The 14,973-nt window shown below is 39.4% G+C and overlaps 1 protein-coding gene across 2 annotated transcripts in view; it reads right to left on the minus strand.

The window, feature by feature from the left end:
- Positions 1–3,083: 3,083 nt before the first annotated feature.
- pde4ca (phosphodiesterase 4C, cAMP-specific a) overlaps positions 3,084–14,973 on the minus strand; it is a 97,252-nt gene continuing 85,362 nt past the window's right edge. For both annotated transcript variants that reach the window (XM_088348686.1, XM_088348677.1), the window contains 9 exons: positions 11,042–11,135; positions 10,771–10,940; positions 10,597–10,695; positions 8,689–8,853; positions 8,509–8,608; positions 6,803–6,957; positions 6,614–6,736; positions 6,355–6,537; positions 3,084–4,830 (listed from right to left, as the gene is read on the minus strand). In XM_088348686.1, coding sequence (XP_088204812.1) covers positions 4,399–4,830; positions 6,355–6,537; positions 6,614–6,736; positions 6,803–6,957; positions 8,509–8,608; positions 8,689–8,853; positions 10,597–10,695; positions 10,771–10,940; positions 11,042–11,135 — 1,521 coding nt within the window. In that variant the 3' untranslated portion in view covers positions 3,084–4,398. The remainder of the gene's footprint in view (positions 4,831–6,354; positions 6,538–6,613; positions 6,737–6,802; positions 6,958–8,508; positions 8,609–8,688; positions 8,854–10,596; positions 10,696–10,770; positions 10,941–11,041; positions 11,136–14,973) is intronic.

Genomic DNA, 14,973 nt, shown 5'->3' on the forward strand with positions numbered 1-14,973 from the left:
AGTTTATTATAAATATACTTGTAACATTCATTGCATGTATATGACAACGCTGTTTTCCATCTGCTATCAGTATGTACCTGTATTTACTTATTTTCATTCATGCAATGTTTGTGTTGCGTCGTCTGCTACAAGCCACGTGAACTCCTCTTTCCACGATTCTTTTTAATGCATGTTTACGTTTTGTAGCGTCATCAATTTTGTTAGCTTCTTTTGAATCTTTCTTCTGGGGCTGAGGTTTTGGCTTGATTCCTAATCATTTATCTTGTGTTCTCTGTGCGTCTACTTTGGAAAGTTATATGCAAATGCACAAACTTATAACGCTCGGGAACGTCCGGAAGCACGAAATTATTGTACGCATGCTTCAGATTGGCTGACGAGTATGCAAATTATTATACGAACCGAAATTCCGAAAATTCCAAACCGAACGAAGTTTTCGAAATCGGAATGAAGCAAATGTTTTTTCTTGAAAAAGTTGTCGGCCACCCGGGCGGAGACGTTTTTTTAGTTGTACGCCCGACGTAAAAGATGCATGCCCCGGGCGTCCGGGCAGACGTTATTTCAGACACTGACAATATCAATAACAATTTGGCATTTGGATAGAGATACAATATCTTAACATTACTGTATAACCCCGAATGTAAAAGAACATCGAATTAAAGAAGTTGCTGTTCCTTTAACCATTAATTTATGGATGGGGGATAATAGTCCCAAAACATGAAAATACACTTCATCTGTTCATTATAATTCTGAAATGTCATGTATTTACATATGTTTTGGTGTAAATGGGGAGTGACGTTTAATTTTAAGACAGACATCATGAAAGAGTGAAACATTTTTCTTTTATTTGGCAAGGCATACAGTTCTAGTTGGAAGGAGGGCACAAAAAACCCCGCAGTTAAACAACGGAGATTGTCATAGCTGTGGCAATCGTTCCTCACTCACATCATCAAAAACAGATTCTCATTAAAGAATTGGCCATTTTGGAACCATCGATTTCAGTGGATAGACACAGTCCTTCATGACTTAGCGTGCAATGACAACAGAGGAAGACAGTAAGAGGAAATGTTTCAGAAAACAGTGACGGAAAACCTTCCACGCTACTATTCTCAATAAAAATGATAACACGTGTACGTGTTTTGCAGAAAAAAAAGTCACATTTAAAACCTGTTCTGTAAGTTACATTAAATGAGAACTAAACATCAGACTAACAAAGTCTCACAAATAATAAATAAACTGTACAGGGCATGTTGTGCTGGTTTCAAAGCTGTATGGTAGACCTTAGTTTTCAAGGCATCCTGTGATTGTGACACGATTGCACACAATTTCCTCCAGCGTGTTGTCAACCAGAAAAAAATAAGAAGGTGAGAATAGAAGGCCTGAAAACAAAACGAATGGACACCGGAGTGATTATAAATAAAATAGAACTTTTTACTGTAATCCCTCGTTTCTCGCAGTTAGGCCCCTCCCCATTTTTAACATGCTCTCTGCCGCGCCCCACTGGCAGCATGAGTCGACTGGGGATAATGGATTGCGGCCTCATGGGTGCTGTCCATTCTAGGCATAAAGTCACCACGCAGGACACGCCTGCTCTTAGCAATAGTCAAATTGGGATAATGGATCAGAACAGTGCAGTTCATTTTAGGCCGGCAACAATGGTACGCTTTTGCGTCCAGATTCCCTAAAAAAATGCTCAGATAGCCCATGCTTTCAGCAAAAGTCAACCAGGGATAATGGATCGCAAGCACATTTTATTTTAGTCAGGGCAGATTGACACACCTCCCAACAAATATTTTTCTGTCAGTCCCTACTTCCAGCAATATGGTATTGGGGATAGCGGATCACAGCCATAAAAATGCAGTTCATTTTAGGTACGTGTTCAGAAACGGAAAAAAAGCACCGCCAGTCCTGACAAAAGTGCGCCCTGCCGGTCCGCCCTTGCAGAAATATGCAATGAGGATAATGGATTGCGGTTGCACTAGTGCAGTTCATTTGAGGGGTGAAATACAGTAACTGCAAAAGGGTTCATTTGAGATGGAAGTACTTTAAAGGCAAAAACAAGAGCTGCCAGCTTCAAAAGAAGTGCAATCTACTAGTCTAGACTTTCAGCATTATGTGATCGGGGATAATGGATTACGGCCGCACGAATTTAGGTGGACAGAATGGGGGAAAAAGCCGTCAGGTCCGTCAAAAATATGCTCTGCTCGTCCCTGCTCACAGTAATGTGCGATCTGGGATAATGGATCCCGGAATATTTTTCAATTATAACGTGCAAAGTAGCGAGGGGTTACAGTAGAGCTCTGTATGCACTAAAAACACACAAACAACTTCAAAGTTCATTCTGACAGCTGTAGTGGTGTAGCCCTGGAAGTCCACTCAACTACCAACAAGTGACCAAAAAATATACATGTCATGAAGGTACATCATTTTAAAGTACTATACAAAGTGCTTTGGTTTTTATGAGCAAAACAAATCCACCGAGTCAATCTCCTCCGTAGAAAAAGACGTCACCTCTTTAAGACAATATCAGTTACAGTTTGCACAGGCAGGAGTTAAAGGAGACATACTGTAGGGGTCCGATTGGAGAGCACATTTGCTACAATCAACCGACTTTGTGTTGGAAAGTCGCCTGTGGCAAAATGGAAACTACAGTACGCTTGTGTCATGCTTGCCTGGCACTTGTTTTGTCATCGACCAGTGTGACCAAGAGCAAAGTATTGATCGGCGAGAGGAGGAAAGCCTCTTTGTTTTGTTTACAGTTACAAAGATGCGTCCTGCTTCTACAGTGTTTGCAAAATGTCTACGCGCTTTGCGTTGAAGTCTAAATCCTCCGAGTTGGTGCTCGTGGTTGGAATCGAAGCCCTTCTGAATCACAAAAAAAAATCTGTGCAAAAGTGGCCGTACTAACAATGAATAGATGTGACTTTCCATATAAAAAAGGTAGTTCAAGGTGTAAGAGCAAAACTGTATTGAATACTTTGGATCTGTCTTTGAAAGAATCTCCTGTTATTTCCCATGCAGGCCTTGCCACCATTATGACTGACTTTGAACACTAGAGGGAGACATTTACACACTTCCTATTATAGTACTACGCAAGTTATTGTTTTCAACCAGATTATAGCCTCTAAGTGTCTGTATAAAAATCTAATCCAAACAGAGACCTCAAAAACGGAAGTGCTGGCCTGTGTAAATAATCCAGAGGGGGTAGTCGAAAATGGGCACGACAGTGTGTGTCAAAAGTGTAAATAAATTTTGCAGAACTGGAAAATCAGGGATTCAATTATGCCCGTAAAAAGAACATAAAGTGCAGTTTTTTTTCTACCAATAAAAACTGTTGTCCACTGGGGGCGCACTTGAAAAGGGAAAAGGAAGTAAATGCAGATAAATGTACTTAAAGGGACAGTTTAAAGCAGCCTACCGGTGAAAAAAAAAATAATAAAACAATAAAAATCAAGCAAAAAGTCATTACTTACCCTATAAACGTGCAACTTTTTTTTCAAATAGTCATAGGTTAAGAAATTTGAGCTTCACTAGAGGGAGCTGATATCATTATCCGCCGTTTTGTTGCTACCTGGAAAACCAAAAACCTTGCAAAACAGTTCAGTTTGGTCACTTTTTTGCTTACGATAATAATGTTTTGAAGTTTTCTTTACCCATAGTAGGCGCTTGAAAATACACGATGTCCCTTTAAATATCACCATTCGTACATTTCTGATTGGTTGGCCAGTGCAAGATAAATCAATGATTTAATCAGCACATCTATTGAAACTTTTGTTTTTTCAAAAATATGTACTATTAAAATGCATTTTTTTGCATCATATCAATGACTAGGTATCAAAAAGTAGATTTGGTGGGTTAAGTCAATAGGCCCAGGACAAATCACTAATTCTGATTATATTCTTCTCCAAGGAGTCACTCAAAATGTTTGCAATATTATTGGGTTTAACATACTTGCATGGGTTTGTCAGTGACCCTAATTAATAATAAAGCAAAATATTTTAAAAGCCAGGCAAAACAAAGCAGTAGAATTGCTAGTTTGGCAACATGACTCGTGAGGTCAACAAGGTATGATAAAAAAAAAAAAAAATGACGCTAGAATGAGAGTCAAAAAGTTATCCCCAGTCAAAATCAAGTTCGGTAATCAATCGCGCAGATGTCATCGATTTTCACCGCTTCCTCGTCATTTTTCACAAAAAAGAGGAAAGAGGAAGACAGTTCCTTCTCGGTGAAACTCGATTTTTCGTTTCGTACTCTCTCCACCAGATGGATCGGCCCCCTCTGGTGGACACAGTCTGTCTATCTGTCTTTAGTGCAAGCGCCCTTCGGGCTACAAGGAGAGGAGTGACAGCGGGTGAGGCACTGAAATCAAAATGAGAAAAAAAGAGGAAATTGGGAAGGGTGCTAGGAGTCCGGTCGGATGTCCATTCCCGTTTCGGCCCCTCGTTCGGGTGCTGTGTCTTTTTGGGAGTGTGCGGAAAACGTCCTCGTCGATATGCCTTCTAATCCCGTTCCGGAATCGCTTCCGAGCTCCTCGGTCCCCTTACTAGCATCCTCTTCCTGAGGCAAACTCTCCGTATCGGATTCTCCCTCCTCCTCCTCCAGGGTGAGCTCGAACTGGAACTTGTCGATGGGCGCTGTGCCCGCGGACGAGCCCGAGGCCTCTCGGGGAAATTCTTGCGGGCCTTCGGGATTGGGCGAAGGACTGCGAGGGATCATGGATTGGTACCACTCTCTGTTATCCTCCAAGGTGTCGAGGATCTCTTGTGCGTCGGGGTGAACCAGGTCGGCCCATGTTTCCCACAGAGGATGGACGATGTAGTCGATGAAACCCACCTGAAATATAAAAAGAGTCGATTTATATATAGAACTATTTTTATAGACATATACTGTAATCCCTCGCTACTTCACGCTTCATACTTTACAGACAAAATATTCCGTGATCCGTTATCCCCGGTCGCATATTGCTGCGAGCGCATTTTTTAGGACCTGGTGGCTTTTGTTGTTGTTCTGTCTACCAGAAAGTAAACTGCACATGTCCAGCCGCTACGCATTGTCCCCAATCCTATGTAGCTGTGAACGGGAACCAGCAGAAGGCACTGTTTTAGGGACTGGTCGCTTTCTTTTGGCATTACTGTATCTCTGCCCAAAACTAACTGCACTTGTGCGGCCATGATCCATTATCTCCAATCCCATATCGCTGCAAGCAGGGACCGGCAGAAGGCACTTTTGTCGGAAGGCGGGCCAGAATAAAAATAAATGTACGGTCGTGGCCACGATCCATTAACCCAAGTCGACTATTGCTGAGAGCATGGGCCAACCGAGCGCTCTTTTTTTAGTGATTCGCGCCATTGTGGCCGCTCTAAATGAACTCCACCGTTTTGGCTGCAATCCATTAACCCCGGTCAACTATAGCTGAGAGCAGGGGCAGAGAGAGCAAATCAGTTTCAGTTGTTTCCGCTTTGATGCGGAACAGCACCTGTGCGGTTGTGTTCCATTTTCCACACTCAACTATTGCTGCGATGACATCAAATTAATTTAAGTACAACGAATGTTAAAAATTAAGAGGGACTATTTGGCGGATTTTCGCATATCGCAAGGGGTTCTGGTTCCAATTAACATTACTAAACAAGGGATTGCAGTTAAATTAAAAGTCTTTAAAGCCAGCACGATTAAACACACATTTAAAACTTCTTTAAAAAAAAAATCCAATAACAAACTCCGATCGTGATCGACTGAGTATTGAAAAAGTAATTAAATCTTACTTTTTAGGACTACTAAAAATTCGAAGAAGATAACTTGTTATTATTTCATCCAATATCGGTGAAAATGCTTTATCAGAATTGAATGTTTTTTCTTAAAGGTTTAACTCAGAAAATAAATCTTTAAATAATTAACTAAGAAGTTAACACAGCTTTCAATTTATTTACTCAAGATTTGAAGTTGCTCCGAATATCTAACTAACAAGTTAACGCAACTGTAACATTTTCCGAGAAGGTTTAATGATATATTGAGCATTAGCTCCATACCTAAAACAGACAAAGCAGTATATCTATCGTAACAACTTCTTAAATCAGGTATTTATTAAACTAAAAGTCCAGATAAAATTGAAGATTTTACAAACCTGCAGTAGATACAGAAACTCAATGATTAAGTTACATACATATGTTAGCATCAAGCTTGGAGTGGGAAAAACTCATCTGACAAAATCTCATTGAGTTACTATGGGGCAACAACAAGGCACTCTAGTGCAGCCACTCCAAATTAATTAATGGAAATTCAAAACTCAGTTTTCTGCCACCAGATGTTTTACTAGATTGCTTTCATATTAGTGAAACTTGCCATGAAGACACACTTTACCTGCGTCTTCTCAATGGAGGCGTTGTGCTTGTCACACATGGGGCTGATCTCCATGCCTTTATCCCGCTCCCTGTCCCCCTGGGTGAAAAACTCCACCATTATCCGATCAGTCCACTGCCTGTAAATCTCCAGTGGCTTGGTAGGGTTACTCAGGTCTGCACAATGCACCATGTTCTGAAGGACCTGTCATCAAACGAAAATCACTGTTACACACTGAGTCCAAGAAGGAACAATGAACAATTTTGGAAAAAACTGGCACCTGAATACGATCAGAGTAATTGTCCAGAAGGAGAACACCTAAACTCGTCACTTTCTTGGTCTCCACCATGGTTTTTAAGTCTGCCAGGAGGTTCATGTGTTTGGACATATCCGTGGCGAGAACCTGTTGTACAGATCATCCCATTGAGTCAGAGATTCTAAATTGGAGATAATTCAGATAATAACTCACCATGTCGATAACTAGTTTGCGTAGCGAGTGTCTCTGTTTCTTGCTGAGGTTTTGAAAGATGTCACAGTTGTCCTCCTGCAGAAGTTTGAAGCCGACAGCCAGATGGTGATTCTCCAAGACGGAAGAGTCGTTGTACATCAAGGCAAGCTCGGAATCTGAAGGGGGGAGCAGAATAAAAATGCAAGGTTTAGGCAAGTATTACAAGTATTAATACATTTAATTTAATGCAGGCGCTACAAGTCCCTTAAAACAAAGACCACTGGCTCAGAAACAGTTTCTTCCTCAGGACCTTACACAAGCATGTGAACAAAATATATACAGTATATATCCCCTATGTATTGAAAAAGTTTGTTTCTTATTACATTGAATTATTTTAAGAAGCATTTTTATATACTCACATAAGAAAAAAAACTTGAAATGAGCTAACATCAGAATACTTCTGTTACTTTCAAAGCTTAGATGCTTTGGCACAACGGTTAAATCAGAAAAAAACTTTGAATCCACGGTAAGGCTTTTTTAAAGATTTCACTCAATTCTCAAAGCAGTTTCAAATATTTAACTGAGGTTTTGAAGGAGCTTTAAAAGTTGAACTCAAGATGTAAAGCAGCTTGTTTCTTCATTTTCCTCATGTTGAGGTTTTTGAGTTTTTCCTTGCCCTCATGTATGTTTTAGATCAGGGGATGGTGTAACAGTAGTTTGCATTAGTCTGGGTCTGTGGAGCCCTTTGAGACTCCTTATGATTAAGGGCTATACAAATAAACATGACTTTAAACTTTTGACCCGAGAATGGAAAAAGCTTTCAAGCTTTAACTTCAGAGTTAAAGCAGACCAAAACATTAAAGCTTAATTAAATATTTAACTCAATTCTTAAAGCGGCTTTAAATATTAAACTCAAGATTTAAAGCAGCACCAAATAAATAACTTAGGAGTTAAAGCCGATTTAAACATTTAATTTAAATGTTCTGCCAAAAAATTAAGATTTATTTTTATTTTTTGAAGCAAACACATTTCCAATATGTACATTTTCTGCTACTAGATGGCAATACAGTTTCATGTAGGATATACATTTCCTATTAAAAACATCTGATATTTGAAACAGGGGGCAGCACGGCGGCGCAGTGGTTAGCGCTTGTGCGGCACAGTTCATGTCATGGGAACCTGTCGTGGGTTCAAATCCAGCTCCAGACTTCCTGTGCGGAGTTTGTATGTTCTCCCCGTGCTTGCGTGGGTTTCCTCCGGGCACTCCGGTTTCCTCCCACATTCCAAAAACATGCATTTCAGGTGAATTGGCCGGTCCAAATTGTCCCTAGGTGTGAATGAGCGAGTGAGTTGTCTGTCCCCGTGTGCCCTGCGATTGGCTGGCAACCAGTTCAGGGTGTCCCCTGCCCACTGCCCGATGATTGCTGGGATGGGCTCCAGCCCCCCCGCGACCCTAATGAGGATAAGCGGTACGGCTAATGAGATGAGATGAGATGAGATTTGAAACAGGAAGCAATTCGAAGACTGTGGCATTTTGTCCATTGAAAATGAAGTCATCTTCCCACTAGTACACGCTGTAAAAGTCACAATTATTGTTCGCTAAATTCGGTCACCGTGACTCATTGAGCATATTAGATAAAACAACTATATTTACACCGCTAATGCTTTTTAAAGCCCCAATTTCAGCAAATTCAATTTAAGGCCGTTTTATGTTTTTAATGACTCACTGGTGTTGATGAGAAACTGATTGGAAACACCGGGATGATCCACGTCGTGGATGGCGCTGGCAAAGAGGGCTGCGAGGATCTCCAAATCGGTGAACACGGCCTTCAAAGACACAATCGATTAAGAAACACCACTCGCTTCATTTTTTTCACAATTCGTCTTCATCGTCAGCGCTTAACTACCTCAAGAGCAGGCGTGGAAAGCAGCACGTGAGTGGACTGGACCACATCAGCGGCGTGAATGTTGTTGTGATAGGCCACATCTGCATGGTAGTGGTCCTCCAAAGTCATCATGAAAGTGATGAAAGTGTCCACTGGAATCTTGAAGGACTTGAGTAGGTCGCGTTCCTAAGACAGAATGTCAATTAGGTACTTCATTAAGAGAGCTTCAAAATGGAAAATGATTTTGATGATAAATGTTTTGTGAAAACCATGCCAGTGTGGTTTAAATATTAATTAATGTAAAATTATTTTGTAGTAATTCTCTTTTCCAAGGTCCTTTTGAGTATTTCTTTTTCGGTACAGCAAGTTGTAATAAAACTAAAATGTGGATCAAATTAAAGTTACCCTTGCATGCTGCTTTTTCAATGTACCTTTAAAGAGTTGATCAGATCATTAAATATCAATGTAAATAATATAAATTTCCCCAAAATATAACAACTAGATAAATTACTATTATAATAATTAATAAAAATAATTAACTTGATCTAAGTTCTGATTTAAAACGATTTGCTTTTGAAAATCAGTTTTTTTTTCTAATATTATTCATACCTTATGCATTTTATTTGTATTTTTTGTGAGCTTTTTCTTCTATTTCCCTAATTTGATGTCTTTTTAGCATGATGAACAAAGTGTTGTAATTTAAAAACCAAATTTAAATAATATTGAGTAATTATGTCAAATAAATATCCCAAGGCATAATACATGGATTAAAGTATTCCAAATGTATGAAATTAATTATAAAGCATATTATATTCAAACTTATAAATACAGTAAAAATTTTGTAAATTTCGTTTTTAACTTTTTTACATGATCTAGATTGTGAAGACAGTCAATGTAGTAAAAAATGAAGCAGATGTAGTGTAAAATGTAAACTAAATAAATATAAAAGCACGGTTTTGTCTTTGTTTCTTCAGGAGGCTAAGACTGCATGCAGGCTGAGATGCCTTTTGTTCCCATGAGGTAAAACAAGAAAATATTTAACAACCAACTGTTTTGGTGCAGGGGCAAATAATATTTCACTTCTGACATGTAATGAAAATAATTTCTGACCACTGAAATGAGTTGATTATCTTAACCGGGTTTATGGATCAATAATTTCATTATTGCTACCGAATCTCCTTCCTCGTTCCCAATTTCAAAGACTGCTAGGGCTTGTATCTACAATGTCCTTTCTTTCTTTTGTGTGATTCCACTTTCCTTGTCATGTAAATAAATGTAATTTGTTAGTATGAAACACGTGCATTATTAATTTGTGTATTTCTACTATTTTACTCCCGGACTGATCAATTATCCACATTAATAACTGAAAAATTGATAATTTCAAGCTAAAAGTAAAATATGTTCAAAGTATTCATGATATATGCTAGGGACAATAAAAGGTTTTGTCTAATTAATTCGGTTTGGAAACTGTTAGCACTACCTGCTGGTTAAATCGGTAACCACCAAAAAGGGTTCTGAATTAAATAAATATAATTGAAAGCAATTTACCCTACAGCCCGGCATACTAGGAAACCGTCATGGCACACTGGTTGAAAAACACTGGCCTACAATATATTAATTATAATTACAGAATTTCGAATATTTGCCACAAAAGCATCACTTAAATAAGAAAGAAAAACTGAATGCAAACAGAATATCAAATCTGATGACAACATAAATCCAGAATAGTGTGTGTCTGTGTTCCTTAAATCATGGACTGCATTTTTAAAACCACATAGCTAAATCCAATATACACATGTGAAAAAATATAAACGCAATTGACAGACTTGAATGAAACCTTCTTGCCCTGAATTGCACCCGGTTTGTTTTTTTACCATCCTACAATGTCCATTTGAATTGGATTTGCTCAGCTCCAGGCATTTGACCTACCTGGAAAATGGTGTACATGGTGACCGTGAGCGGCCGATTCCCAGAATGTTCGGAGACCTTGAAGATGTCAATTCCCCATCTGTTGACATCTTCCAGCTCCTGCACACACGCGTGTCGTCAAAAACAATGCAGATAAAATGAAACTCGGGGGCACCGCTGGTGCGGTTCTCATACCTTGGCGAGAAGACCTTCCTGGGCGGCGTTGACCCCGAAGCGAGGGATGGTGGAGGGTGCGAGGCTCGGGCTGTGAGTCGGCTTCTTCACGCCGCTGATCTGAGACATAGGGCGCTTCTTCTTCTCTTCTTTAGTGGGGGGAGCCATGATGTCCATGTCATGTTGCTTTTCTGTCAAATAGGTGAATTGAATTTACCGACTATTTTGAATAACAAACCACATGATTATCTTTATTGCATGAAGGCAAGTATGCAAAATGAAGGTAAATTACCTAGGAAGGTACTTGAGATGAACTCGGAGACCTGGTTCCCTGAGCGGCTGGTCTCCGACAGCTGGGTGAGCTCTCGGTTTAACATCCTCTTGAACTGGGCACAATACAACAAATGGAAAACTTAGTTTGCTTCCAACATGGTGTATTTCCGACACACCCTGAAATCTAAAAATCTCACAAAAAGTTCATAGAATGGAATAATGAGTTCCATCCATCCATTTCTTATCCTCACTAGGGTCGCGGCGGGATGATGAGCTCATTCCTGCTTATTTGAATGTTGTACGAACAGCTAGAAGTTATATCTTCTGCCCTCTAGTGGAAGACAATACAACTGTTTTCCCGTTTTAAAAGAATGTTACAGATGAACAAAGATTCGACTACAAATTCAAACGTGCGCCTATGATTACTCATTAAGAGTATGAAGTGATGTCGATACCACAAACATAGTATTACAATTTGTGAGCTATACAAACTAATTTAGAATATCTTATAGGTAACAATAATACAAATCATTGACAATATTAACTGCTACAGCATATTGCCATCATCTGACGAAATTGAAAGTGTTTGCTAACAAGGGGATTCCATTTTGAGGGCTCTAGTTCCCTCTGGTGGCTAGTTCATTCGTGCAGTTTGATTTGACGTAGGACTGTTTGGCCACTCTGGTGGTTAAATCTCCCCCAATTATACCAGGATTTTTAAGACATTTTTAGACAAACTAATTAGACCATAATTCTAGGTGCCAGTACGACACACGACGTGAACACAAATACTTTATTTTTCATGCATTTTTAAAAATATATCAATTATTTTACAGTAGTGAAAAAACTTTTAATATCGACGACCTAGCCACCGCTATACTTTAACAATTTATACTTGAGCTGGAGCTGCATTCAAGCCTAATACTAACACGCTAGTTTTTTAGTATTCCCGTATACATTTTGTTTACTTTTTCGATAATATACCCTTTTTGATCGATTGTGGATACAAAAACACGTAAAAAATACATTGAACGTCACATACAACCAAAATACAGCCAAGAGATAAAGCTCTAAGGCTTCAACTAAGAATTAACTCTTCATGCAAGATTTCCATTAAAGCTTTAACTCTGGAGTCAAAATGTTTTTTTTTAAATATTCTTGTAAACTTTTTGTTTACTCTTTTCAAGGGATAATCGTCTACTGTCCATTGAGGAATAAATAAGAAAACATGCCCCAGCAGAACATTGAACATTACATACGGCCCAAAAATAAAGCGCTAGTGCTTTAACTTAGCAAATCTGCATTAAAGCTTTAACTCAATAGTTCAATATCTTAGGCACTGATATAGTGTCCTGCATCATTTTCGTACACTGTGTTCAATCAAATGAGAATGATTTTCTGTCCATTGCGGATGAAACACAAAAACACATAAAAAAATGCCCAAAAAGACCTGAGCAATGTTATCCCGAGTATTCTTCTTTATTCCCGACATGTGAGCCTCAAGCATCCCCTCACCCATCTCTCATCCTCAAAGCTTCTTCATCAGTCAAGAGCTCTTACCTGAATGAACATCCACGACTCAGAAATGAAAGGATCCACTTCTGGCATTTCAGCACCAAATCAAGCATGGGAGCAGGAATGAAAATGAAGTGTGAGAGCCAGGCTTTGTGCTCATACTCTGCCACTGCCCTGCAATACCCTAACGCTTCCCCGGAGAGGCAACGCGGGGGGATGCCCGGATCGATAACCAGAAAGAACTAGAGGAGCATCCGTGGGAATGTGCCCGTACGCTCTCCTTGGCCACTCTCCCTCATTGACTCCGGTACTGCCTTATCTCGTGTGTGTAAACACAGCGACAAGGAGTTACTCCAGTCCACTCCCCCTAGAAAATATGGCTAAGAATAGCCACCAATCGGGGGAGTTCTGCAGCACGGGCCGGGGGGAACCCGCCGCTCTCTGATTGGCTGGATGTCTTGCAAAGTGGGAGGGGTCCGGCGTGAGATTGTGAGATGCACCATGTGCACCAAGTTTGAAGATGATGAGAAGAAAAATGTTGAAAGAATATGAGGAGGGGAGGGGGCAGTTCATTCATGAAGCCAAAAATAAAATTAGTACATCACGTACCGCAATAATGTGATAGTGACCACCTAGAGCATCATCTACAGGAAAAAGAGCGACAACGCTGAAGAAGCCTTGGAGAAAGTACAGAAAATGCCAGAAAAATGTTCAATACCTCTTTGTTTACCACACCAATACCGGTATAAATATCACTGAGACTGACTAAGGAAATGGTCGTCTTAATTTGGGAAGTTTAGTGCCACAAATTTAGATTACACGTTATAAAAACTAGTAATTTTGTTTATTATACTTATGGGTAGTTGGTTCGTTGGTTGGATCCCTTAACCACGAGGGTCGTAGGGGCACCATTTCCTGCGGTATGTTTTGGGCAAGTAATGCCTGGTGGCGTCCATCCCACTCCAGGCAATTATTTTCCTCATAATACAAATAATGATTAAAATGAGTGAATGTATTATGGGGCAGCGCAGTGGTTATCACGTGTGCGGCACAGTTCTGAGGTCATGAGATCTAACCTTCCTGTGTGGAGTTTGCATGTTCTCATTGTGCTTGTGTGGGTTTCCTCCGGGCACTCCGGTTTCCTCCCACATTCCAAAAACATGCATGTCAGGTGAATTGGCCAGTCCAAATTGTCTCTAGGTGTGAATGAGCGGGCGAATTATCTGTCCCTGTGTGTCCTGCGATTGGCTGGCAACCAGTTCAGGGTGCCCCATGTCCCCTGCCCAAAGACAGCTTGGATGGGCTCCAGCACCCCCGCGACCAGTTCGGTGACCTTGCGGGTAGGGCGCCTGCCCCGAGACTGGGTGGTTGCTCGTTCTAGCTTCAGCCGGGTCATACCTTGGACTTATAACATTGGTATCCATTGCCTCCCTGCTTGGCACTCGGCATTAGGGGTTGGAATAGGGGGGTTTGGTCACCTAATGACTCCCAAAACATTAGTTGGGTTTAAATGGACCCATGAGAATCTCATTGTAAGAATGTGGATACCATTAAAAATAAACTGAAAAACTGAAACTGAAACCCTACTGAGGATAAGCGGCACAGATAATGGATGGATGAATGTATTATCCATTTATTTTGTTGACAACTACAGTCATGCCTCCAACACAGCTGAGAAAATACTCTGAAATTTGTTTTTGTCTGTTAATTATCTAAATCGTCCCTTCATTGTAGTACAACTATCAATTATGGTAATTTAAAGATTTTCAGAAACCTGTTGATATAATATGTATCTTTGCTTGCATGTCAAATAAAATATGTCCTAAATAATTTTGGGGGAAATGTCATCGTCCTAATTTTTTTTTAATAATAATTATGATATGAAAAAAATGCAAATTTGGAAGATATTTGAAAAGTAAAAAAATCATAAAATAAGAAAAATAAGTAAAAAAGAATATTGTGAAAATATGAAAATAAATTAAAAAATACTTAAAATAATAAAAATTATTATAGTAAATGAAAAATCAATACTAAATACTAACAGTAATTTGAATTTTAAATGAAAATGAGAATAATAGGTAAAAATGGTAAATAAGAAAAGACTCTGCAACCCTATAGAGGATAAGCGGTGCAGAAAATGGATGAATACTTATAGAAAACTAAATTATAAACCATTTCTTGGTATTGTATAAATAATCAATAGCATCAGTACTTTTATTTTTAAGAGTACCTAACTGTTAAAGATGATACAGATACCACTAGTTCTTTTCATACGCCAAATTCCCCTCTTAGTAAACACATTAACATGCGGCAGTGTCTGTTTTTGTAGCCACGACAACAGGAACATTAAAATGTACTTGTAGGGTTAGTTTCACTCAATCCAGTAGTCCATTCTTAAAAATGATTTCACTAAATTGTCAGTGAAGCAGAAATTAT

This window comes from Urocampus carinirostris, chromosome 1, assembly GCF_059441175.1.
Source record: "Urocampus carinirostris isolate Australia breed hairy pipefish chromosome 1, RoL_Ucar_1.0, whole genome shotgun sequence".
NCBI lineage: Eukaryota > Metazoa > Chordata > Actinopteri > Syngnathiformes > Syngnathidae > Urocampus > Urocampus carinirostris.